This window comes from Mytilus edulis, chromosome 8, assembly GCF_963676685.1.
Source record: "Mytilus edulis chromosome 8, xbMytEdul2.2, whole genome shotgun sequence".
Lineage (NCBI taxonomy): Eukaryota > Metazoa > Mollusca > Bivalvia > Mytilida > Mytilidae > Mytilus > Mytilus edulis.
Window position 1 is genome coordinate 47,983,402 of NC_092351.1, and position 24,457 is coordinate 48,007,858.

General features: G+C 32.8%; 2 protein-coding genes across 4 annotated transcripts in view; one reads left to right on the plus strand and one right to left on the minus strand.

Moving 5' to 3' along the window:
- Positions 1-1,427: 1,427 nt before the first annotated feature.
- LOC139485772 (uncharacterized) lies at positions 1,428-12,622 on the minus strand. The gene is made up of 5 exons (XM_071270411.1): positions 12,534-12,622; positions 10,743-10,898; positions 9,307-9,388; positions 7,728-7,912; positions 1,428-2,250 (listed from the first exon to the last, which is right to left on the minus strand). Exons 1-5 carry the CDS (start codon positions 12,534-12,536, stop codon positions 2,161-2,163), a joined length of 516 nt encoding a protein of 171 aa, XP_071126512.1. The 5' UTR covers positions 12,537-12,622; the 3' UTR covers positions 1,428-2,160.
- An 8,209-nt stretch (positions 12,623-20,831) lies between these two features.
- LOC139485773 (uncharacterized) overlaps positions 20,832-24,457 on the plus strand; it is a 36,958-nt gene continuing 33,332 nt past the window's right edge. For all 3 annotated transcript variants that reach the window (XR_011655397.1, XR_011655396.1, XM_071270412.1), the window contains exons 1-2: positions 20,832-21,009; positions 24,065-24,233. Coding sequence is in view for 1 of the 3 variants with exons in the window: in XM_071270412.1 (XP_071126513.1) it covers positions 20,955-21,009; positions 24,065-24,233 (224 nt within the window). In the remaining 2 variants the exon portion in view is untranslated. The remainder of the gene's footprint in view (positions 21,010-24,064; positions 24,234-24,457) is intronic.

The following is a 24,457-nucleotide window of genomic DNA, read 5'->3' on the forward strand; positions in this document are numbered from 1 at the left end:
TGGGGCAGCCCCCCTTATCCTAAAGGAGCATACTCATTGCAATCGAAGATAGATTTAATATAGAGAGAGTATATTTATTTTTCAAGCTAACCATTCATTTTCTATACATCTTTGTGTACCGTAGTTAGGGTTGCTTCTTATTGATTTGGCATGATCTATATCCATTAACATTTCAAATGAGCCCTTCCTCTGTACAGGCATGTTTACAGATATCCATGAAGATTTAAGTCACGGAGGAGTGGTTTCATCTTTGTCGTCTTCACAACGATTTGTAGAAAATATGCCATACTTCAAGCTGCTGTCGATTTATTTAACCACTGAAATTGGTTCCATAAAGTCAGGCTCCACAGATTCTGTACCCGATTTGTTTGAGACAGAATGGTTATCGTGTCAGTTATGAATATCCGCTGCATCATCGTCAATGATATCATCACACATCATTACATGTGCCTGAATCTTTATAAACAGTTTACTAATAAACTTTTTTGTTTGTTATTTGTCTTAAAATTGACACGAGACGACAGCCTAAAGTACTCCTCCGTGACTTCATGGATACCTGTAAACAATTTCCATGTGCTTTATCATTAAATGGTCACATGAACGCTTGACGGGAAGCTAAGAAAAACCGAACTTGAAATGCGTAATTGACCCAGACTTTAAATCATTTCCGGAAAGGACACAAAGTTCCGGATCGCGTCAATAGAAGTATTAAAAAAAATTTCTTCAAATTTAAAGCAATAAAATTTTCACAGTCGGGAGGATTTTCAGGGGTCGGTCGGTAAACTGCAAACAAACAATATTTTAATTTAAGCCTTGGTGTGAGCCAAGGCTCCTTGTTGAAGACCGTACTTTGACCTATAATTGTTTACTTTTATAAATTGTGACTTGGGATGGAGAGTTGTCTCATTGGCATTTATACCACATCTTCTTATATCTATTAGTTTCATATTAGGGAGCTACCATTTGATTTTTATGGGGGGGCTAGGATGAAAAATTTTGTCCTGCATTTTTTTTTAGCTGTAATCTCTGTCCTGCCTTTTTATTTTTCACTCTGTTCGGTCCTGCTTTTTTTTTTTTTAGTTTATCCAGACTTTTTTTAACCTAATTGTCGTCCTGACTTTTTTTTTTGCAAGAGTCTCATCCTGCCTTTTTTTTTAACTCAAAACTCCTGTCCTGCCTATTTTTTTCAAATTTCATCCTAGCCCCCCCATAAAAATCAAATGGTAGCTCCCTTAGCATGACTTAGAACATCTTCACATAGAGTTATCAATATGTATGAGTCTATACCATGTCAGGCTTCCTTGTTTAACTATGCCTTGTTTTTTGTGTTTATATCTATTGTTTTTATGGATTATGTGCAGTTTCAAATACTTTTAGTATTTTCTGTTACATGAACAATGTATTTAATTTATGCTTCAAAAACACAATTTCTTTAACTTTTCATTAAAAATTTATTTATTTTTATACTTATTTACAATAAAGTACACATATACAATAACAAGTACAAATTTATATATATATGAAATAAATAAATAACTTGAAAATATCTAATTGAGACGACATTCAAATTAGACAGAACCTGAAAGTATGTGAGGTCCAATTGCATCTGTTTGCTAGCAGCTCATACATGTACTTGGTTTCTTTTTTAAAGACAGAAAAGTCAAAAATGCCAGTTGCTAAATCATGTTTTCTGTGATGTATAGATGACTAGCAATTTATGATTGAAACCAACCAAAATTTGAAGATTCTTACCCATTTCGTCAATACTTTAATTTGTGCAGATACATACATTGTTTCTTATTTTTCGTTATAAAATGGCAGTATTTCAAAAGCAGAATGCAAAAATATAAAGAAAACAATATAAAACTGCATTTGAAGTAAAGTTGACTGGGAAATAATCAATAAAAGAATTATTTTAAATACAGAGAAAACCCCTTTTCTAGCAAATGTCAATGATATAACACTAACATGACTAACAGTCGTGGATTTTGAAATGAAATTTCACTCAGAATAGCTTCATCAGCACCTTTTACTCACTCAAACATCACATTCATATCAGATATACTTTGGTCCCATTGAAATAGTGGTAAATGCTTCACAATATTCAAAATATGATTTGAAAGGGAGATAAATCAGATCTAACAAATGACACCAATGTCTCTAATATAAACTTGTCTTTTTCATGATTTTGAGGAATTCTTCTTGATTGATTTCGCCATCCCCATCTCTGTCTGCTTCATCTATCATCTCCTATAATAAAATACAGCAAAATTTAACATAACATACAGTACTGTTTTAATCTCACCCAGGGTGAAAGGTTAAATTTTGAAGGCTTTAGTGGCTTCAAGACCAATAAAACCTGAATTATAAAAGAACAGAGTTTCAATGTCCCCCCACGTTGCACTTATTTTTAAATCCAAGAGGCATAATTTTGTTTTTTAAAGTTTGTCGTCAACCAGTATAGAACTTGTCCAAAATATTGTTGATATTTACCTATAGTATAAGTTTTGTAGAAATCTGGCAAGAATTGTGAAAGTGAGAGTGCTAACGAGGCCATTTGAATTTGAAAAGTTATTTTTTTAAGTAATACCATTGACTGGTTGTGATAAGGAGCACTGATGCTCACTTTCATATTTAACCATACGCCAATCTATTGAATCTAAAACCAGAAGCCTGTAGTCAAGTGGTTGCCATTTGTTACTTTAAACAATAATTGCTTATTTTTTGTTAAAAGTTATTAGCTTAAACATGTTGAATTGGGCAGTGGTTTTCTCATTAGAATTGCTTTGAATATCAATATTGTAACCCCTAAAAAGACCTTTCATCTCTTACTTTCAGAAATAAGAGATAGTTCAAGCAGAGAAAAAAACATTATTATTCATGGGGTAAAAGAAAGTCCAGAAAATCTTCCTTCTGATCGTAAGGAAGCAGACAAACACTTCTTCTCAGAACTTTTAGAGTATCTGCATGCAGATAGCAACTGTTTTAACAATGTTGTTAGAATTGGAAAGAAAACAGAAGATAATGAGAAATCAAGGCCTATGAAGGTAACATTAAACAATACCGAAAGTAAAAAGAGTGTAATGAAAAAGCTTTCAAGATTAAAAAACACAGGAACTGAAAGCCAATTTTATAACATAAGTGTGACCCATGACATGACTAAAACAGAGAGGGAACAAAACAAAGCAAAATTAAATGAGGCGAAAGAGAAAACAGAAAATGACAAATCGGGGAAATACCACTTCATAGTTCGGGGGCCCCCCTGGGCAAGAAGAATAGTAAGGGTATTAAAGGAAGAGTAATACCAAAAGATGACAATGTAAATAATGTAAATTCTTTTAAAGTTATTGGTGACCAGCATTTTAACGGCCAAAAACACGCAAGTGTTTTATCTTAACTTAAGTGTGTTTATACTAACGCAGATAGTTTTATAAACAAATTTGATGAGGTCAAAACAAGATTTATTAATGAGGAATCAGATCCGGATATCAAAACAATAACTGAAGTTCTTCCAAAGAATAGTAGATACCGTATTTTAAAGGCAGAATTGTCAATTGATGGATATGATATCTTTCCTGAGAATTTTCCAACAAACAGTGTTCGTGGAATTATTATTTATGTAAAACAGGAACTTCAAGCAGTTGAGAAAGACATTAAGCATGAATTTAAGGAATATGTTTGCTTAAAGATAAACCTAGTGAATAACGATAAACTATTAGTAGGTTGTATTTATAAGAGTCCATCTTCATCTGAAGAACAACACAAGGCATTAAACGATTTACTTGTGAAAATTAGCAAATTAGAAGACTCATATATTCACATGTGCTCTTGACAGGTGATTTTAATTTTCCGGATATAAACTGGGAAACTTGGTCTGCTAAAGATAATATTAGAACTAACTTTTTAGAATGTATACGTGACTGTTATTATCAACAGATGGTAGATAAACCAACACTCAGGGCTCACGCTACCAGGCGACTTGGGCGAAGAAGTCGCCTTCCCAACTGTCACTTTGCTTTCCCCGACCTCCAAAAGCGAAAACAAGTCGCCCTGTTCTTGACGACAGTCGCTTTCAGTCGCTTCCGTCATCGGACATTTTCAATTTTTACCAAGTTGATGAAACATCAATTTTTTAATGATAATTAAAGAAATTCAGACATAAACGATTCATTATCTTTAGAAAAGAGGTTGAAGCATTGTCTTCGCAGTGTGTAGCAGGTTATTTGATAAAAATACAACTTTTTATCACTTCGTGCAAGTCCCGGTGCTTGTTACTCGAAAACGTACATCAACCTAAATTTCGGCGGCAAAATAAGTTTGTTACTTCATTTAAACGTGATAAAAGTTGCCTCCAGTAAATGTTTAATCCATTTATTGCATTAAAACCGTCATGTTCCTTTCCAAATAACTTGACAAACATCGTTTATTTTTGTAAATTTTCTTGCATTTGTCCGCCATTGACCGATTTCTAAACTACGGATCTGAACCGGACCAGCTATGACCGAAATCCGTACTTTTACAATAATTACTACGGACGCACGGATGGAACAGCTGACAGAAGAATATTGATCCCAAAGGGGAAAATTACGCATTCCACACGCATTAAGAGACTTTTGGTTACATCTAATTGATTGGTGTTTATAATTCCCTATATTTTTTATGGATTGTTTTAAACTATTGATTAAAGTTGCTTAACTCTGAGACTATTCTACTAATATCAATATATTATGGCCCAGCTTAATAACTTTTATATTTTTTTATGAGAAACACTGAATTTCATACACAAGATAATTTTTAATTAAATTGTAATTGATATATTATAATTTCTTTACATTTTTTAAAATATTTTTTTTTTAGTGCTAGATATTTAGTTGGTTAGTTTCTCACAAGAACCTTAGTAAAACTGAAACAACTTTTAATTTCAAATGTTACTTTAATTGTAAATTTTTACTCATATGAATTGAACAACATAAAAAGAACATTATTTACATATGGCCCTTTATACTATTGTAAAATCCAAACATTGTAGCGCACCGCACGAATGAGCACTTCTCTTTCAAATCTCACCACTTCTCCCTATCAGTTTCAAAAAGAGAAGTCACTTCTCCCTATAATTCTGAAGTAGTGTGAGCCCTGCAACACGATATCGTATTAACCAAGAACCATCATTGCTTGATCTTATATTAGTAAATGATAAGAACTTTATCCAGAATATTGAATATCAAGACCCGATTGGGCACAGTGATCATAATGTTTTAGCTTTTAACTTTAAATGTTACTTAACATATGAGAACTCGAAAAGCGTAAAATTTAACTATTTTAAGGCCAAGTTAAAGGAACATATGAATGTTAACTGGGAAGAATTACTAGCTAATAAAGATACAAAAGATATGGTTAGCATGTTCATGGACAAATTATCGGATGCTATGAATTTACATATACCGAAAAAACATATTTCAAAAAAGAAATTTAAAACACCTCTTAGTGCTGAGGCTAGATTATCAATCAGGAAAAAACACAGAGCATGGGGAAAATATAGAAACAATAGAGATAACGAAAATTACAGGGGGTATACAAAAGCTCGAAATAAAGCAAAAGCAACAGTTGCTAAAGAAAGGAAAAATCGGGAGAAGTCTATAGCAGAGTCTGCAAAAACAAACTGTAAAATCTTTTGGTCTTATGTTAATGCAAAGCGAAAATCTAAAAGTGGCGTATCAGAACTTCATGTAAAAAGAGATGGTAAAAACTTTATTGCAAGTACAGATACAGAAAAGGCTGAGGTACTGGCTGAATTTTTCACTAGTGTTTTTACTGTAGAGAATGATAATGAGGATACATTTATTGAAAATATACCATATATTGAAAAATCTAGCAATGATAACTTTAAAACCAAAGAAATCAACAAACTTCTTAAACATTTAAATACTTCAAAATCACCTGGACCAGATCAGGTACATCCAAAAGTATTATTTGAACTGGCTGATATAATAGATACCCCACTAACCATGATTTTCAATAGCTCATTCAAAACCGGTACGGTACCTAAAGATTGGAAAATTGGCCAAATTACAGCTCTCTTTAAGAAAGGTGACAAAAAACTAGCTTCAAATTACAGACCCGTAAGCCTGACTAGCATTATATGCAAGCTGATGGAGAAACTTATAAGAAAGAAAATAGTAGACCATATGAACCGTTTTAACCTTTTCAGTGATAGACAATTTGGTTTTATTGGAGGAAGATCTACCTCATTACAACTATTAAAAGTCCTAGATCACTGGACCAGTATTTTAGATAGTGGTGGGTCAATAGATGCAGTTTATACCGATTTTATGAAGGCGTTTGACAAAGTCCCGCATAGACGACTTATCAACAAACTAAGATCATATGGCATGAGTTTACAAACATGTAATTGGATCAAGAACTTTCTGAGTGACCGCCAACAAAGAGTACAAATTAATGGAAATTTTTCAAAATGGCATGATGTTACTAGTGGTATTCCGCAAGGATCAGTTTTGGGCCCAATTCTGTTTGTTATCTTTATTAACGATTTGCCGTCATGTGCAGAGTCTGATGTATACATGTTTGCCGATGACACTAAACTTTATAGAGCGATAAACAACGAAATCGACAACACCATAATGCAAAACGACATAAATAGTATGTTTAAGTGGAGCGAAAAATGGCTATTACGTTTTCATCCGGACAAATGTAAAGTACTTCCAATTTCTACCAAATCCAATTATGGGCAAGATAGCACTTATAAAATGTCGACATACGATGGATCCGAAATAACACTAGAAACAGTTCAATCAGAGAAAGATGTTGGAGTAACTATAGATTCAAAGCTAAAATTTGATAAACATATACAGACACAAGTCAACAAAGCAAACCAACTAGTTGGGATTATTAGAAGAACTTTTAAATATTTAGATTATAAAAGCTTCTGCCTACTATTTAAGGCATTAGCCCGTCCTTATCTTGAATATGCTAGTAGTGTATGGAACCCCCACAAAAAGAAAGATATAGAGACAATTGAAAATGTCCAACATAGAGCAACAAAAATGTTACCCAACCTTAAAGATTTGTCATACGAAGAGCGCTTAAAAATTCTGAAAATTCCAACTTTAAAATTTAGAAGGCTAAGAGGCGACATGATAGAAACATACAAGATAACTACAGGAGTATATGACTCAAAAGTGACAGAAGGTCTATTTACTCGTAATACAAGCTCGACAACAAGAGGCAACTCTATGAAATTGGTAAAATATAGAAGCAGACTAGACATTAGAAAATACTACTTTACTAACAGAGTAGTGGAAGTATGGAACAGCCTACCAGTACATCGTAGTGACCGCAAAGAATGTTAAGATTTTTGGAAATCACCTAGACAAGCATTGGAAAGAACACCCAATGATTTATAACTTTGACACTGAATACACCTATAACACCGGAAGTAGCACAAGTGTAGTTAGTGACGATGAACCAGAGCCAAATATAGAGGAGCAAACTGATCTCCTGCGTTTGGAAACACTTAGGTAGACTTAGGTAGGTATATCAATTACTCATACATTTTGCACATTGTTGAAGGTAGTGTGGTAAACCTCAAGTTGTACAAATCCTTGTGTTTATCTCCTTGTTTGATTGTAATTTTTTTGAATTCTTATGCTATGATATATGTGCCAGTGGACATTAATGACATAAATCATAACAATGCTACATGTAATTACCTGTAATTCTTCATCTGTGAGATTTTCCCCCAATTCTTTTGCGACTCTTTTTAAGTTTCTGAATGAGATTTTTCCTGTCTCATCATCATCAAATAACCTGAAAGCTTTCAGAATTTCTTCTTTCACATCTTTTTCACTCATTTTCTGTGTCATGATGGTGAGGAAATCATTGAAATCAATTGTACCTGAGAAAACAATGGAAAATAAAAAAAAAATATCATAGATAATTATTTTATACTACATGTACAAATGTATGTTTTGTGCATGTTGCCATACAAGTTGAGTCTTATCAGTTTTCCTCTATTTACAGTAAAGCAAAACTGTAAATCTTTTCTTCCAGAACAGTTCCCTATCTTTAAAGAGATTTTTTTCTTTTACTTTAAATTTTTGAATTTTCCTGTCTGAATGTCTTTTCTTTTTAATTTTTTTTTTTTTGGTCACCAGTTTCCATAAAATGGCTCTCAATAAGCACAATAGTGAACATAAGATGTCCAACTACACTACTGTCGGCATTTCAATGGAAACAAACTGTGCCCCCCTACTTGCCAACTTGTTTCTTTATTATTATGAGGCTGACTTCATGCAGGAACTTCTTAGGAAGAAAGATAAGAAGTCAGAAATATCCTTTAACTCTACTTTCCTCTATATAGATGATGTTCTTTCACTAAATAATTCAAAATTTGGTGACTATGTGGAACGCATCTATCCCATCGAGCTAGAGATAAAGGATACTACAGATACAGTTAAGTCGGCCTCATATCTTGACTTACATCTAGAAATTGACAATGAGGGTCGGTTGAAAACAAGACTTTTTGACAAAAGAGATGATTTCAGCTTTCCAATTGTGAACTTTCCATTTCTAAGTAGCAACATTCCAGCAGCACCTGCATACGGGGTATATATCTCCCAATTGATACGATATTACCGTACTTGCATTTCCTATCATGATTTTCTTGATAGAGGGTTGCTGCTCACAAGGAAGATATTAAACCAAGAGTTCCAAATGGTGAAGTTGAAATCATCCCTTCGTAAATTTAACGGACGCCATCACAAGTTGGTTGACCGTTGTGGAATAAAATGTTTCACAAATGAAATCGGATATGTTCCTTACGTCGTAACTACAATCCCCTTCCATTTCATGAATGTGACCTACCAAATTAGACTATTTACTGAATTTGTTATCACATAAGAAACACGACAGGTGCCACATGTGGAGCAGGATCTGCTTACCCTTCCGGAGCACCTGAGATCACCCCTAGTTTTTTGGTGGGGTTTGTGTTGTTTATTCTTCAGGTTTCAATGTTGTGTCATGTGTGCTGTTGTTTGTTTGTCTTTTTCATTTTTAGCCATGGCGTTGTTGGTTTGTTTTAGATTTATGAGTTTGACTGTCCCTTTGGTATCTTTCATCCCTCTTCTATTGAGCTATTGAGACCAGTTACGATGGAAATAAATGGGTTAGGGTCAGTAATATAGAGAATTCAATTTGGGGAGGGTCAGGTAACCCTATACATGCTAAACAGAGTACTTTAATTCATTGGCCTTGTATGTGAAATGACATGGTACATTTTTTGTAACAAACCTGATCCATCTTTATCTATCTCTTGTATCATTTTCTTTATTTCTTCTTTCTTTGGCTCAAATCCTAATGCCCTCATAGCTACCTATAACATAAAATACTTGTTATTTACATTTTGTAATCATGGTTATAGCCCCATTACTTTTTAACAATGTTTAAATTGTGTATGGTAAATTCAGAATTTTCAAACATTCCTACATAAATTTATCTGTTGACATACAATGACATAGAGATACATGTACATTTGTATGTCACACCTTTATAGTAGTTTTGATAGTATAAGTCATTGTAAGTCAACACTTGGAGTTAAAATGGTAAGACTTTTACCATGTAATAAAACTGTACAAATATAGATGCAAAATATTCAATGATAAATGTATACAAAAAAAGGACATAATATAATTAGGGAAAGCACAATCAGGCTAAGTAATAAACATGAATGGAATGTTTCATTGAAATCTAATCAACAATTTCAGAGAAATGGGCTCAATTCAAATAATTGATTCCCTTAATTTACATCATTACTTAATCACACCTGCGAAATTGCCTCATTTAGAGTATGGTTGAAAGTATGTAAAATGTTGTAGGATGAACTTTTATAAAAGATTTTATATCTGGAGAATTACAGGAAGGGTATCAAAAGTCATAGGTACTTGGCCTTGGACACTGAGGACAATTTGATTTTGCGTATTCCTATATATATAATAAACATACATAATGTAAGTAAAATATATTTGCTATTAACTTTTAATCAGCCACGGCAATCACTGATATAATATACAGATTAAAGAGACTATCTATATTAGTGACCGCCGTGGATAATTAACTAGAAATGAAGGTAAATAGCAAATAAACATTATTTATAATACATGTAGTATATGTTTTAGTGTAGAGAAAATTGTGAATATAATTGTCCCCAAGTACCTTTGAAAATTAATTACAAATTAAGAGTCCTAAACAGAAGTTGTCTATGACTTAAAAGTCTGTCAGATGACAGAAACAATATCCGGACACCTTTAGTTTTGCTTTTCTCCCAAAAGAACCCAAACGAAATAATCATAAGCGAGGATGACAAATGCGACTATGCATGGTACCTTTAGGACACAGAAGCATGATGATTAATTAATTGTGGAAGGAAGACAAGCAACACACAAAGTGAGGTCTTCTTGATTAATAGTATAAATCCTAAGTTTAAAGAATACAACAAACAACACAAATATACAATGTATATACATGTACATGCACATGTATGGTGCTTTATATGTTTATTTATAATAAGTTACATAATATACTCCCATTACTGTAAAATGTAGATTAAGAAGGTGGGAACTGACCAGCAAACCTTACTAATGTTCACATTCCTTACCAGCTTATTATATATATTTTAAAATAATTGAACCAATTTTCAGAAACAAGATTTAGAGGGAACATCTATTTACCTTTAATTCTTTGGCATCTATTGTTCCTGAGCCATCTGTATCAAACAGATCAAAAGCTTCTCGTATTTCCTGTTTCTGTTCTTCTGTCAAATCTGGTTTGGCACCTCCCTTTTTTCTACCCCCTCCTGCTAGAGCTGTCTTTTTTCCGTAGCTAGACTACAAAAGACATCAATGTTTTCTAAGTTATCTTATTGACTTATAAATTCAAATAAAAATACACTCGTGTTGCTATTAAAATATCAAGTAATTACAATGAATCAAAAGACAAAATGTGTAACAATTATGTGGTTCGCTTGCAATTTGGATATGTATACAAAGTTATATAATAAAATAGAGAAAGGACATGAAGGATACATGTACATGTATTATATAATCATGCTAATGTTATAATGTACAAGAAAATAGAATGTATCGATATATCCATAAGACACTGATGGCTCACTCGCACAAAAAACATTTTCCATGTTCAGTGGACTGTGAAATTTGGCTTTAAAATTAGAAAGATCATATCATCATGATCATAGGGAACATGAATATTCAAGTTGATTGGACTTCATCAAAAACTCCTTTGACCTAAAACTTTTACCTGAACATGTTAACATGAAGCAAGCAGACAACAAGACACAGACCCAAAACATAATGGGCATGAATTAATGGAGAATCAGTAGGCCAGTTCCTGTATACAGTTTTAAACCAAATATTTCACGTGAGTTCCATCACCAAGTGACTAAAATGTATGCATCAAAATTTCCGACACGTGATGAGCAAATGGGTGAAATGCTTGATTTCATACTGCACATAATATATTGGAAATTAAAATCTAATAAGAGGGTCACCCTCCCTCAGTCGAACAGTAATCAAGATTATGTACTTATGGAAATAAAAATATTTCAACACTACATTTTTACCCTTCACTCTGATTACAATTTTGAAAGTGCTGGAAACTTTTAATAGAGCAGTTGAAACAAACAAGCCTTCTTTCTAGTAAATGACCTCATAAAGGGGTGCAAAACTGACGATCTTTCCTGGTGTTAGTAGATATAGGAAGATGTGGTATGAGTGCCAATGAGACAAATCTCCAACCAAGTAACAATTTATAAAAGTAAACCATTATCATGTGATTATAGGTCTAGGTACGGCCTTCAACACTGAGACTTGGGTTACACCAAACAGCAAGCTACAAAGGGCAAAGGAAGATGTGGTATGAGTGCCAATGAGACAACTCTCCATCCAAGTTTATAAACAATTTATAAAAGTAAACCTTTATACATTGTAGGTCTGAACATGCTGAAAGGTATGGACTTCAACAAGACATGATTCCAGAAATGACATGTTGGGTCAGTTAAGAAGAAAGCAATAAATATACCAGTTGTAATGCCCTATATCATACAAAATGTATAACTTGAAACTTTTTATTCTAATATTAGTTTAATTTTGTGTAAAAAATGCAATAATTAATTTGTATTTCAATGTTGTTAAAAATGTAAACCTGTTGCATAGCCTTCGTTCTCTTTCACGAACAACACTTGCACCATGGTCCGCAAATATCAAAAATCATCAAAAGGACCTTAAGAGCTACGTTTTCGCAGCTAGAGCCTGTGCCGCTCATACAAGCTCAGTCTTGCTCAAAATTAAGTTCGTATCTTGTTCATGTTGTTAGTCATTATTTAATGTATCTCTCATAGATTTATTATCATCTGCTCTTCTTTTACATGCTTGAAGATGAATTTCGTGAAATGAAAACGGCATTATTGTTCATACTAGTGACCGTTTTAAATATAAATAACATACCATAATCTGTTTTGTTGATCTTCGAAACGGACAGGCGCTTATTTCCCGGATGTCACAACGCACTGAATTATTACGATAAATCTGATTGGTTTAAAATTTAATCAATTTAAGTTACAGGCGCGGTCCATTTAAACGTACAATTGTTACCGTGTCATAATATTCTAACTACTACGCGGACGGACCAGAGACATATGGGTCATGTATCTACACATGTATGTATGTGTCTCTGGATCCGGGCTCTGGATATACCTATTATTTTTTCTTTTTAAGTCTAAACATGATAATATAATAATAGGAACAGTGTATAAGAGCCTCGCATTTCCCCCAGTTTCTTAATTAGCCTCATACAAATAAATTTCATATTTCAACTTGAGACACGTATATTGTCTAAATATATGTTCCTGTTCAAAGGACAAAGAAGAAATGAAACGTGATGATCAAACTACAATAAAATCGGAAATGAAGTATTAATATATTATTCAATAACGATAAAGGCAAAACCAGAAATTGTGATTTCGCATATGATGTTTCAACTTCGTTATTTATAAAGTTTGTGTAATTCGATAAATGTTCATGGTTTCTGAATTTCAATAAAAATATGTTACACACTGAGAAGAACAAGTTATCACATGCTGGAGTTTCTTATTGGTAACATTTTTGAGGGGGGGGGGGGGGGGGGAGGTAAGAGTTATCCTGATCCCGAAATCCCGGGCTTATAAACACGAAATCCCAAGGTCCGAATTTAAATAAATTTAAATCCCGACATCCCGAAATTCGAAAAGAGAACTTATGATTCCCAGATCCCGAAAGGGTCAATCCCGAAAGCCCGAGCTTATAAAAACACCCAATCCCGGAGTCCGGATAAAGGTCCTATCCCCCCTCATAATTTGTTAAATTTGAAAGCAGAAATTTTCTTCAGGTTGTGCACTTCTCCTTCCAGACCTACCTTATTTTCATATAAGACGGAGTTCCTTTATTCACTTGTAAAACATCAAAGAGATAGACATTCCCTATTTCTATTCTCAATTTTATTTACATCGAATTTGACTGTACAGCGGTCATCTCAATGATTCTCAATAGCAGAAACCACGAAAAACGAGACTATTTCAATCATGAAAACATAAATTTTCCCCGATTTAGCAGCCATATAATATTTGATAAAGGCTTTGCTCATCGAGTTGTTGTAGGCTGTATAGGGATCTTAAGTTGCTAATATTTGAGTCATTTGGTCTCTTGTGAAGAGTTGTCTCATTGGCATTCATACCATATCTTTTTTATATATACCAATTACACCCCCGTATGGCTAAAACATTTCTCAACTCTACGATATTCAAGGGCTCTCAGCTATATTCTACTTATAGACTTTATAGTCAAAACATTTACTAAATTTTATCATCGGTACAAGGACATCATTCATAAATATAACTCTACATGCAGACTTCTTATACGTTCATGTATTTTACATCCAATCTTTTATGGTAATATTCTTTATAAAGCACAAAAATTTCAGTATTCACCTCAGAAGCTAACAAAACCTTTAAATAGACTTATTTAAAAAATACAGTTGTTGGCATGACGTGGGTTGTGTTCTTCTCATATATGTTATGATGGTATGATACTAAACCCCTGACGGCCGGAGGGATTGTGCCTGATATTCATATGATGAAGACATAATCTTTTAATCAGTGTAATTGAAGTCTGGAGCTGGCATGTCAGTTAACTGCTAGTAGTCTGTTGTTACATCTTCTGACATCAGACTCGGACTTCTCTTGAACTGAATTTTAATGTGCGTACTGTTATGTGTTTACTTCTCTACATTGGCTAGATGTACTAGGGGGGTTGAGATCTCATAAACATGTTTAACCCCGCCGCATTTTTGCGCCTGTCCCAAGTCGGGAGCCTCTAGCCTTTGTTAGTCTTGTATTACTTTTAACTCTCTTGTGTATAATTTGGAGTTTAGTATGGCGTTCATTATCACGGAACAAGTATATATATTTATTTAAGGGCCAGCTGAAGAACGCCTCCGGGTGCGGGAATTTCTCGCTGCATTGAAGAACTATTGGTGACCTTATTCTGTTGTTTGTTAAATGGTCGGGTTGTTAATTGTCTCTTTGACACATTTCCCATTTCCATTCTCAATTTTATTTATAAAACGTCATGTTTATCTATGATTAAAAAAATAGTGAGTCAGGGCTTTGTCAAAGGACGTCTGGTCCTTTTTCTAAAAAAAAACCCATCGAAATGTACCAAGACCTAATAGAGAAAAAAATTAATCAGTGTCTACTTCACAAGAAAAACATTCACAAGATGGCATAGAGTTATAGTCACTTCTTGATGTGAGCAAGGACTCCGCGATGAAGGCCGTACCTTGATCTACAATCATGGTTCACCTATATGAATTGTTACTTGGACGGAGAATTTTCTGATTGGCTCTTATACCACATATTCCTATATCTAATTACAGATTAGATGTAATTCGTCTTAAACATAATTATAATTTTCATATAGCAGATCACATGTTTTAAGGAATCGTGAAACATGTTCAGTGCCAAAAAATCTAAAGCAAAAGACGTGAAATTATTTCCGACTTCTTCCCTGAAATAATTTAAACAAGAATGTGTCACCAGTACACGAACGCCCCACTCGCACTATCTTTTCTATGTTCAGTGGACCGTGAAATTGGGATAAAAAAACTCTAATTTGGCATTAAAATTAGAAAGATCATATTAAAGGGAACATGTGTACTAAGTTTCAAGTTGATTGGACTTCAACTTCATCAAAAACTACTTTGACCAAAAACTTCAACCTGAAGCCGGACAGCCGGACGGACGCACGTACGAACGATCGGACACACAGACCAGAAAACATAATGCCCCTCTACTATCGTAGGTAGGTGGGGCATAAAAAGGATTTAGCTAACATACACATTGTTACTCATTATATATTTTATTTTAATTAAAAAGACCTATCAATGTAACAGCAGTGTTGTAAATACCAAGACTTCTTAATAATCCAAGCTGAACAGCAGCATCGACAAAGTAACTACTAGCAAGTTTGTCTATTAAAGCGTCAATTTAGTCATCGTCACCAATCACATCGGTGAAAAGTAAGTCAAGAATAGTCTCCCAGTTTTTCACAATTCTTTAATATGTTACCACGACTATAATTTTTAAAATATTTATTTTGACTTTTGATATTTTCTAAGAACGACCAAAGGACTGTTACCGTTTAAAACGGAAACAAATGATGTGTTCACTTCCGCAATAGTTGGTTCTATCATATAAAATTGAGAATGGAATATATATAGACATTGCAGGTGAAGATTACTTTGTGGGAAAAAGTCCGCAGATATTCTTCGTTGCTCACGTCATCAAGCACACATATTTTTGCATTAGTCTTTCAGACAAAATACTTTTAAATATAAAATAAGAAGATGTAGCCGGATTGCAAATGAGACAACTCTCCAAAAGAGACCAAAACGACACAGAAATTAACAACACTATTGGTCACCGTACGGCCTTCAACAATGTGCAAAGACAATACCAAAGGAAATTTTAAACGGTTAAAGAAAAGTACAAATCGCTTATCATAGCTCCGAAATACCTTTTCATATATGACAGTGTAAATATGCAATGTTAACTGTAAAAAGTGAGTTTCTTTATCCGGAAAAATACAGAATTATTAAACTTTTTCTTCAGATGCTATCTCTTGATCTTGATGGTAAGCGTTTGTCAAAGTTTCATAACAATCAATTTATATAGGTTTAAAAATTTACCATGAAACAAATTCAATCCCTGACTGTCTGTGAAAGTTTACTGTTACAACTAAGTTCATTTATCAGAAAAATACTGAATATGAAAAAACAAATATATATTCAAAAGTTTGCTTCAGACATTATGTCTCAATTATAAAAACGCTTCTGCCACCGTTCATAAAATTCTATTAAGGTTTGACAAGTTATTGAAATTCCCATGGAGACCAACTGTGCAACACTTATTGGCGACCTGTTTCTGCATTGCTATGAGTTACAATTTATGACTAAAATCAGCAAAGAACCATCGAAACAACATCTGATTCGAAAATTTCATAACACTTTTAGATATTTAGATGATATATTGGCTCTCAATAAAGACGACTTCAGTATGTATACCAAAGAGATTTATCCTGCCAAACTGACTTTAAATAAAGCCAATACTAATAACGAACACTGCCCTTTCCTGAATATCTATATATATCTTAAACGGCAAGCTTAAAATCAAAATTTATGATAAATGAGATGATATTTCATTTCCTATTGTAAATTATAAATTGTCTATTTAAGATGGTGACATTCCCTTGTCACCATGTTATGGTGTTTATATATCTCAACTTGTTTGATTCGTTCGTATTTAAAATAATGTATTTGATTTCAACGAAAGAAATCTCTGTATTACTGAAACAATATTATACCAGGGTTTTCAAAGGCGATATTACAAACTAGTCAAAACGTTTACCAAATTTTAACATTGGTATAAGGACATCATTCGTAAATATAAATCAACATGCATACATCTTATACGTTCCAGTATTTCGCATCAAATATTTTATGATAATGTAGGGTTATTGCATTAATATTGGGGAATATTGTCCCGAGTAGAATTTTATATTGCACGAGCTTGTGAGTGCAATATATGTTCTACGAGGGACAACATTCCCCAATATTGATCAATATTCATGCAATAATCCTTTTATTGTATAGCAATATAATATTTGAAAGTAAAAGGGCATACGATACAGTTGCAGGGGAGGTAATGACGTTGCTAATGTAAAATGTTATTTTCGCGACGTCAAACTGTGACATATCGGGAAAAGATGCATTTTTCGACTGATTTTTATCATTCAAACTGATTTAATTTGAAAACGAGTGCATGGACCCCTATTTTTCAAAACGGCATTTTGTTTCATATTGCAGGGAGATTATGTGGACCAAATTTCACAAAACTATAAATAGTGCAATTTTTTTTAATTTTGGTAAATATACAGCAAAAAATGACGTTTTTTTTCTCAATTCAATATGAGTTATTCTGAATAAAAAATGCATAAATTGTTATGATACTTATAAAATGCAGAAATTACAAATTATTTAACAAAAACCAACTTGAGTTTATCTTTTAAAATAAAAAAAGTTATGTCTTTCTTTCGAAAGGAAAAATACGGCCACAAATCCGAATTTTGAGCAAATATACAAAATTTCGACCTCATTTAACTCAAAAAGTAGCACATGAAGGCTTATTTTTTATTCCATATTTGATTTAATCAGGCAAAAAATGGGCGCGCGCCGAATGGGACTATGGTGGTTTTGTACAAAATTCAATTATGTCATAACAAAATCATTTTTGTCTTACAAAACTATGTGATACAGACTTGTTTTATGAGAACTTCAATTTTGTGATGACAAAATTCATTTTTGTAGACAAAATTTGTTTTTGTCATGACAAAAGTCAATTTTGTCCAAAAAGGTATGCAAATATAAACTTATTTGCATACACAATTGACTTTTGTTACCTGATATGGAAATTAAAACACAAAAGTCAATAGTGTGAGACAAAATTCAATTTTGTGAGACAAAATTTGACTTTTGTGAGACAAAATTTGACTTTTGTGAGACAAAATTGACTTTTGTGAGACAAAATTGATTTTTGTGAGACAAAATTGATTTTTTGTGAGACAAAAGTCAATTTTGTGAGACAAAAGTCAATTTTGTGAGACAAAAGTCAATTTTGTGAGACAAAAGTCAATTTTGTGAGACAAAAGTCAATTTTGTGAGACAAAAGTCAATTTTGTATGCAAATTTGTTTAGTTTGGATTCTGTGAACTAATTTGCATACAAAATCGACTTTTGTGACACAAAATTGACTTTTGTGAGACAAAACTCAATTTTGTGAGACAAAATTCAATTTTGTCAATTTTGTCTCACAAAAGTCAATTTTGTCTCACAAATGTCAATTTTGTCTCACAAAAGTCAATTTTGTCTCTCAAAAGTCGATTTTGTGTCACAAAAGTCAATTTTGTCTCACAAAAGTCAATTTTGTGTTACAAAAGTCAATTTTGTGTCACAAAAGTCGATTTTGTATGCAAATTAGTTCACAGAATCCAAACTAAACAAATTTGCATACAAAATTGACTTTTGTGAGACAAAATTCAATTTTGTCAATTTTGTCTCACGAAAGTCAATTTTGTCTCACAAATGTCAATTTTGTCTCACAAAAGTCAATTTTGTCTCACAAGAGTCAATTTTGTGTCACAAAAGTCGATTTTGTATGCAAATTAGTTCACAGTATCCAAGCTAATCAAATTTGCGTACAAAATTGACTTTTGTCGCCCAATTTTCAAATTAGGTAACAAAAGTAAAGTCTGTGTTACAAAAATGAATTTTGTCATGACAAAAGTAACTTTTGTCCACTGAAAGATAATTTTGTATGACAAAATTTTAAATTTGTAGTATGCTACAAATTTTGTTAAACTGAACTCATTTTTGTTGAACAAAACTCACTTTTGTCCGTTCAAAATTGAATTTCGAGTACAAAATCACAAGAGTCCCATTCGGCGTCCTGTAAAAAATAGCCTATATGGAAATTTTCATTAAACTGTAAATACGGGATCAAAACTGTATCGTATGCCCTTAATCGTTGATGACGTCATGAATTTTGAAGATTTATTGCACTAGTGTAATATTAGAATTTATTGCACGCTAACTTTTGGTTACTTTCTGTGGGAAATATTATATTTCTATGCAATAATATTCTTTACTTAGCACAAACATGTTGGCATTCACCTCAAAAGCTTAACAAAAACTTTAAACAGACTTATTTGGAAAGGATATAGTTATGATACTGTTTTCAGGTCATTAAGGATAACATATTTTGGTATTAATATTGATTCACTCATAGGGTCTTTGTATTTGAAATAAACAGATTTATTTTAAAACCAGCTGTTCTCATATATTTTAGGATGGTATGATACTAAACCCCTCACAGGAGGGATTGTACTTAATTTTGATATGATAAAGACATAATCTTTCAATCAGTTTAATTGAGGTCTGAAGCTGGCATGCCAGTAACTGCTTAATTGTTAATTTTATTTTGCTGAGTTTCTTTTTTGACCAATTCTGACATAGGATTCGGACTTCTCTTACACTGATTTTTACTGTGCGTATTGCCATGTGTTTCTTTACTCTACATTGGCTCCAGGGGAGGGTTGAGATCTTACAAAACATATTTAACCCGGCCCGCCACACTATCTCAAGTCAGGAGCCTCTGGTATTTGTAGGTCTTGAATGTTTTCTTAAATTTTAATTCATTTATATGTTTTGGATTTAAATGTGGCGTGCATTTTTTCTCTAAACTAGTACACAATTTAATTAATGGGCCGGTTTAGAAACACCTCCGGGTGCTAGATTTTTCCGCTGCGTTGAAGACTCATGTGACTGTTTCTGCTCTTTGGTTGGGTTGTTGTCTCTTTGAAATATTCCCCATTCCCATTCTCAATTTTATTGAAAGCGTACTAGTACTTGATTTATAAGTGAAAAACTATAACCACAGACTGTATCTATACAAATCTGAGTGAAATTATCGAAAATTTGAAGAAAGTTATTTTGGAAACTTCCCTCTGCATGGATACTATCATTTGATCATAAACAAGATTTTCATCATATACAATTCTATATTGGTTTGAAAAAGTTCTTGGTGACTGTTAAACTTTAAACTTAGACTAGTTTAAAATGTAAACTCTAAATAACGAACCCGTTTATCGATGAAATACGAAAAAATTAAAATAAACATGTTCAAAATTGCTCAGAATACTGTCTATTGGTTATAAATCCAATGAATGTTTGACGTATTGACGAGGGAACTGGTTTTATTCTTTACCACTGACTAGTCTTAAACAGACGAAATGTGCGCGAATTGAACTTGGAAGTTCTGACCATATTAATCAATTTGGCAGTCTCTATTTATAATGCTGACCCTTGTTCGCACAATGTTTCCTTTACTTTATAAAATGTAAAAGCTTGGTAGATTTTATAAAATCAAAGGAAACATTGTGCAAACAAGGGTCAGATTTATCAAAAGAGACTTCCAAATTGATAAATATGGTCACAACTTCAACCAGATTGGTCACCTCAGTAAATGTACCTCGATAAGTACAACATAATGCCCCTTGTCGCAAACCCTTCTCCTTGTTCCCTTACCCGCCAATTGTAAACACACTTGATACATATGTCATGTGAATACTTCGTTTTTAATTGTTTCAATTGCATAATATTATATATGACCACTTAATTGGTAAGAATCTTTAAGCTAGTGAGAATAGAAAATTTTCTATTATGATCTTATTTCACTAATGTGTGTCTGAAATTAACTAACAGACGTCTGTGCAACAGAGATGGGCTGGATTATATCATATCTTGTCTTTTATTGTTTCACCAGACAAGTAACAGGTATTGTAATGATTTAAATGTTTTGTATGCGAATGTAGATGTGAAGTGAATCATCTGTTTAATCGCTCTGTGTCGGGTTGACATTAAAGTCGGTATTCGACCCAGGAAAATAATTTTTTTGGGAACTATTTAAAACAACCTCAAAATATGAAAACAATGCCTTTACATTAGATGTACAAATCAATCATACGAGATCACCAATCATGGTATAGTGTCGTAATTATTATCTTAAAGTGGTGAAATTGATAACTTTCAGCCGATTTCCATCCATATTTCGTTTTTTTTTAATATTGGGCAATATTCAAGATATTCTTTACAATAAATGTACCTTTCATATTTTCCATCTGATCTAGAAATAGTTATAATTTGTACGTTCATAATTTTCCATCCCCAAAAAGCAATATTGATACAAGTTTTTATTTCTCAAGAGGGTATGGCACAGTAGTATACCAATGTTCAACAGTTATAATTAGATCAAGCGAAAACAATACCGGGTTACAAACTAAAAACGAGGGAAACACATGGAATATATGACGAACATTTATACATATTTCGTAATGGTTTGTAGTCGTGCTACATTTGTTACTCGTCATATGTGAAATTATTATTTTTCTTTTACAATATTTTATGAGTTTTATTTTTGTTATTAGATTGAATAAAAACCAAGCAGCAATATCAATTCCATACAAATGATTAGGGACCACAATTTTCATCTGAACCAATTTTCTTTCAGGTTAGGTCAAGGTTGGCACCAGAAAATACGTTAAAACCAATCTAATTAAAATATTGATCTCTGATTACGTTATAATACTCATATGTAGTATAACGTAATCAGAGATCAATATTTTAATTAGATTGCGTTAAAACCAGATGCCGGCCGTGTTTATTGTTTTTATATTCTGATTTTTTTTTTAACTTCGTGTTCTGGTTTTATAAAATGTGTTGAAATGAACCTTTTTTATAAGAATTATTGAAATATAAGGAGGAAAGAAATCAGTAAAAATTTGCTTATGAGGATTTAAAAATATCATCATACTGAAATATTGAAAAACATCTGTGTATAAAAGAAATAAAGATAAATAGTGTAAACACAGAGTCTGACTTATATATGCGCAAAATATGCGCAAGAGTCTTTTGCACTCGTATATTTTTTGTGTTATTAGGAATTTCTTAGACAACACAATGTATTTATGAAAATCATACCTATCCCCTATTCCGTGTATTCCCCAAAGTTTATTTTTCTATGTGGGTTTGGTTAATATCTTATTTGTGCTGACATCTTTATCTGTATAAATCACAGGCTTACTGATTAGATATACTAGGTACATTGAACTGCTCTTAGCTATACAACAAGAATGTCACGGCCACATACTAGTATATACAATATCCGGTACTACAACACGGTACTTGTTCGTCTTATAAGTGCATGCCATGTTAACTATTTTACACAATTATATGTATACACAATGTTTGCATCGTAGTTCAAAGAAAATTAATTGAAGTGCGAGTTTCAAAACAGCCCCCGTTCGGAAACATCGCAATTTATTTCCCTGTGTCTAAGTAATAAAAGTACATTGTTTTTAAAGACGAGCTAATTTTTGATTTATCAAATGAATATCTTTAATTTCGTTCTTATCTAATCGTGTTGTTTTGCAGCTTTAACTGTTGCTAGTGTTTTAGAAAAATGTACTGTAAATTTTAAAGGACACTGAAATAAATGTAACCCGTATGGAAAAAAGTCTTTCACAAATGATTTATCCGATCAGATGTCATTTGTTGATACGATATGCTACTGTTACTGGTTGCATTAACAGTTTAATTAAGAATCATATATCTGCAATGTGTTCCTTATAACAGAACACAGTGTATAACTTTACATTTATTATTTAAGAAGCTATGCAGTCCTTAGATGTGAAAGGAGTAGGTCCGTCCGGTAAGGACCGATTTCGGCCTCAAATTTCAGGTTCATCTGACGAAAGATTTTGACCACTTTTTAAACACTTAAGTGTCTATTTTATTTGAATTAGTTAGTTTATGTCAAAGATTTTAACAGATTTAGTCATTAAAAACGATCCGATTTAAGCTCAAATATGAAAAATCTACCTAATATGCCGGAAAATGTCACTTTTCAGATGATTTTTGGTAAAAATGAAAGTGGCCGCATCCGTGTTCATCCTCAACCTTTATATATGTTATGTATTATCATAAAATACAACTTCCATTTCAATATTAAGGATGAACACGGATGCGGCCACTTTCGTTTTACACGAAAACCGTCTAAAATTTAACTAAAATGCTAGAATTATGAGGATTTCAGTAATTTAGCATGACTTAATGGTGCCAGTACCGGATATATGTGCATTGTATTGTCAAAAACAGCCCATATTTATGTGGCAGAAGCATTCTACTGTCCAATAAATAACTAAAGGTTTACATTTTAACAATTTTGTAAAACTGCTATATTTTGGGGCCAAAAAGGGGTCTTACTGAACCTACTCCTTTATATTTGTCATTTAAATATTAGTACAACAACATTATTTATTAAAGCCCTTTCGACCAACAAATGGAAGACTTTTGGTAACTTTTTCCTTTTTTTCATTTTTATAAAGATGACACAGACATTCGTAATACGAGTATAAACACTGTGCATATTCATGATTGAATTCCGGTGATGTAATTTTGACGGACAGCAAGAGAGTAGTTGAAGTTAGGCACACCGACCAGTCGGCCTGGGCTTATAAACGAATTCGATCTTATAAATTTGAACCATCATACATGTAGCTAAATATTACCCCTACCCAAAGAAATGGTTGAAGCAGAAAAAGTCATGCGACCAAAAAAGAGGATATCTTTCAATTTAATAAACAGAAATCTCAACTTTAAAATTGTACTGGAAATCGTGTACTTACGGGTACAACCATTTAAGTCTGGGGAAGCTTAAAAAGTTTCCCTTTACGTATTTAAATTATATTCTACCAATATCCTTGCAAAAACCATGATTTGTCTATTGTTTATATAAAAGATTTACATATAAAGTATAATTATGGTTTTCCAGATGCATCCCAAGTAAGACTTGTTGATGGAAAATCCGTTTACGAAAATGGCGTTGATGTCTATCAGGGACGGTTGGAGGTGTTTTACAATCAAGAATGGGGCAATGTCTGCGATGATAACTTCAATCAGACGTCAGCTAGAGTGGTTTGTAGAATGTTGGGATTTGAAGGGTTAGTATCAATACCATCTCTATCATTTATTTCAAAATACTAGTATACTAGACAGAAATGTCTTTTGATGTAATTATAAAAAAGTAAAATACCAAAAAATACTGAACTCTGAGGAAAATAAAAAAAGGAAAGTCCTTAATCAAATGGCAAAATTAAAAGCTCAAACACATCAAACGAATGGCTATTTATCGTTCATAAATCTAGGATATGGATTTTGATTTTTG

What these genes read in the sequence shown, in the direction of transcription:
- LOC139485772 (XM_071270411.1), bottom strand. An exon ending in TAGATGCCAAAGAATTAAAG is followed by an intron (nt 9,389 to 10,742) that starts GTAAATAGATGT and finishes TTTATGTTATAG; the next exon opens with GTAGCTATGAGGGCATTAGG. An exon ending in GATAGATAAAGATGGATCAG is followed by an intron (nt 7,913 to 9,306) that starts GTTTGTTACAAA and finishes TTGTTTTCTCAG; the next exon opens with GTACAATTGATTTCAATGAT.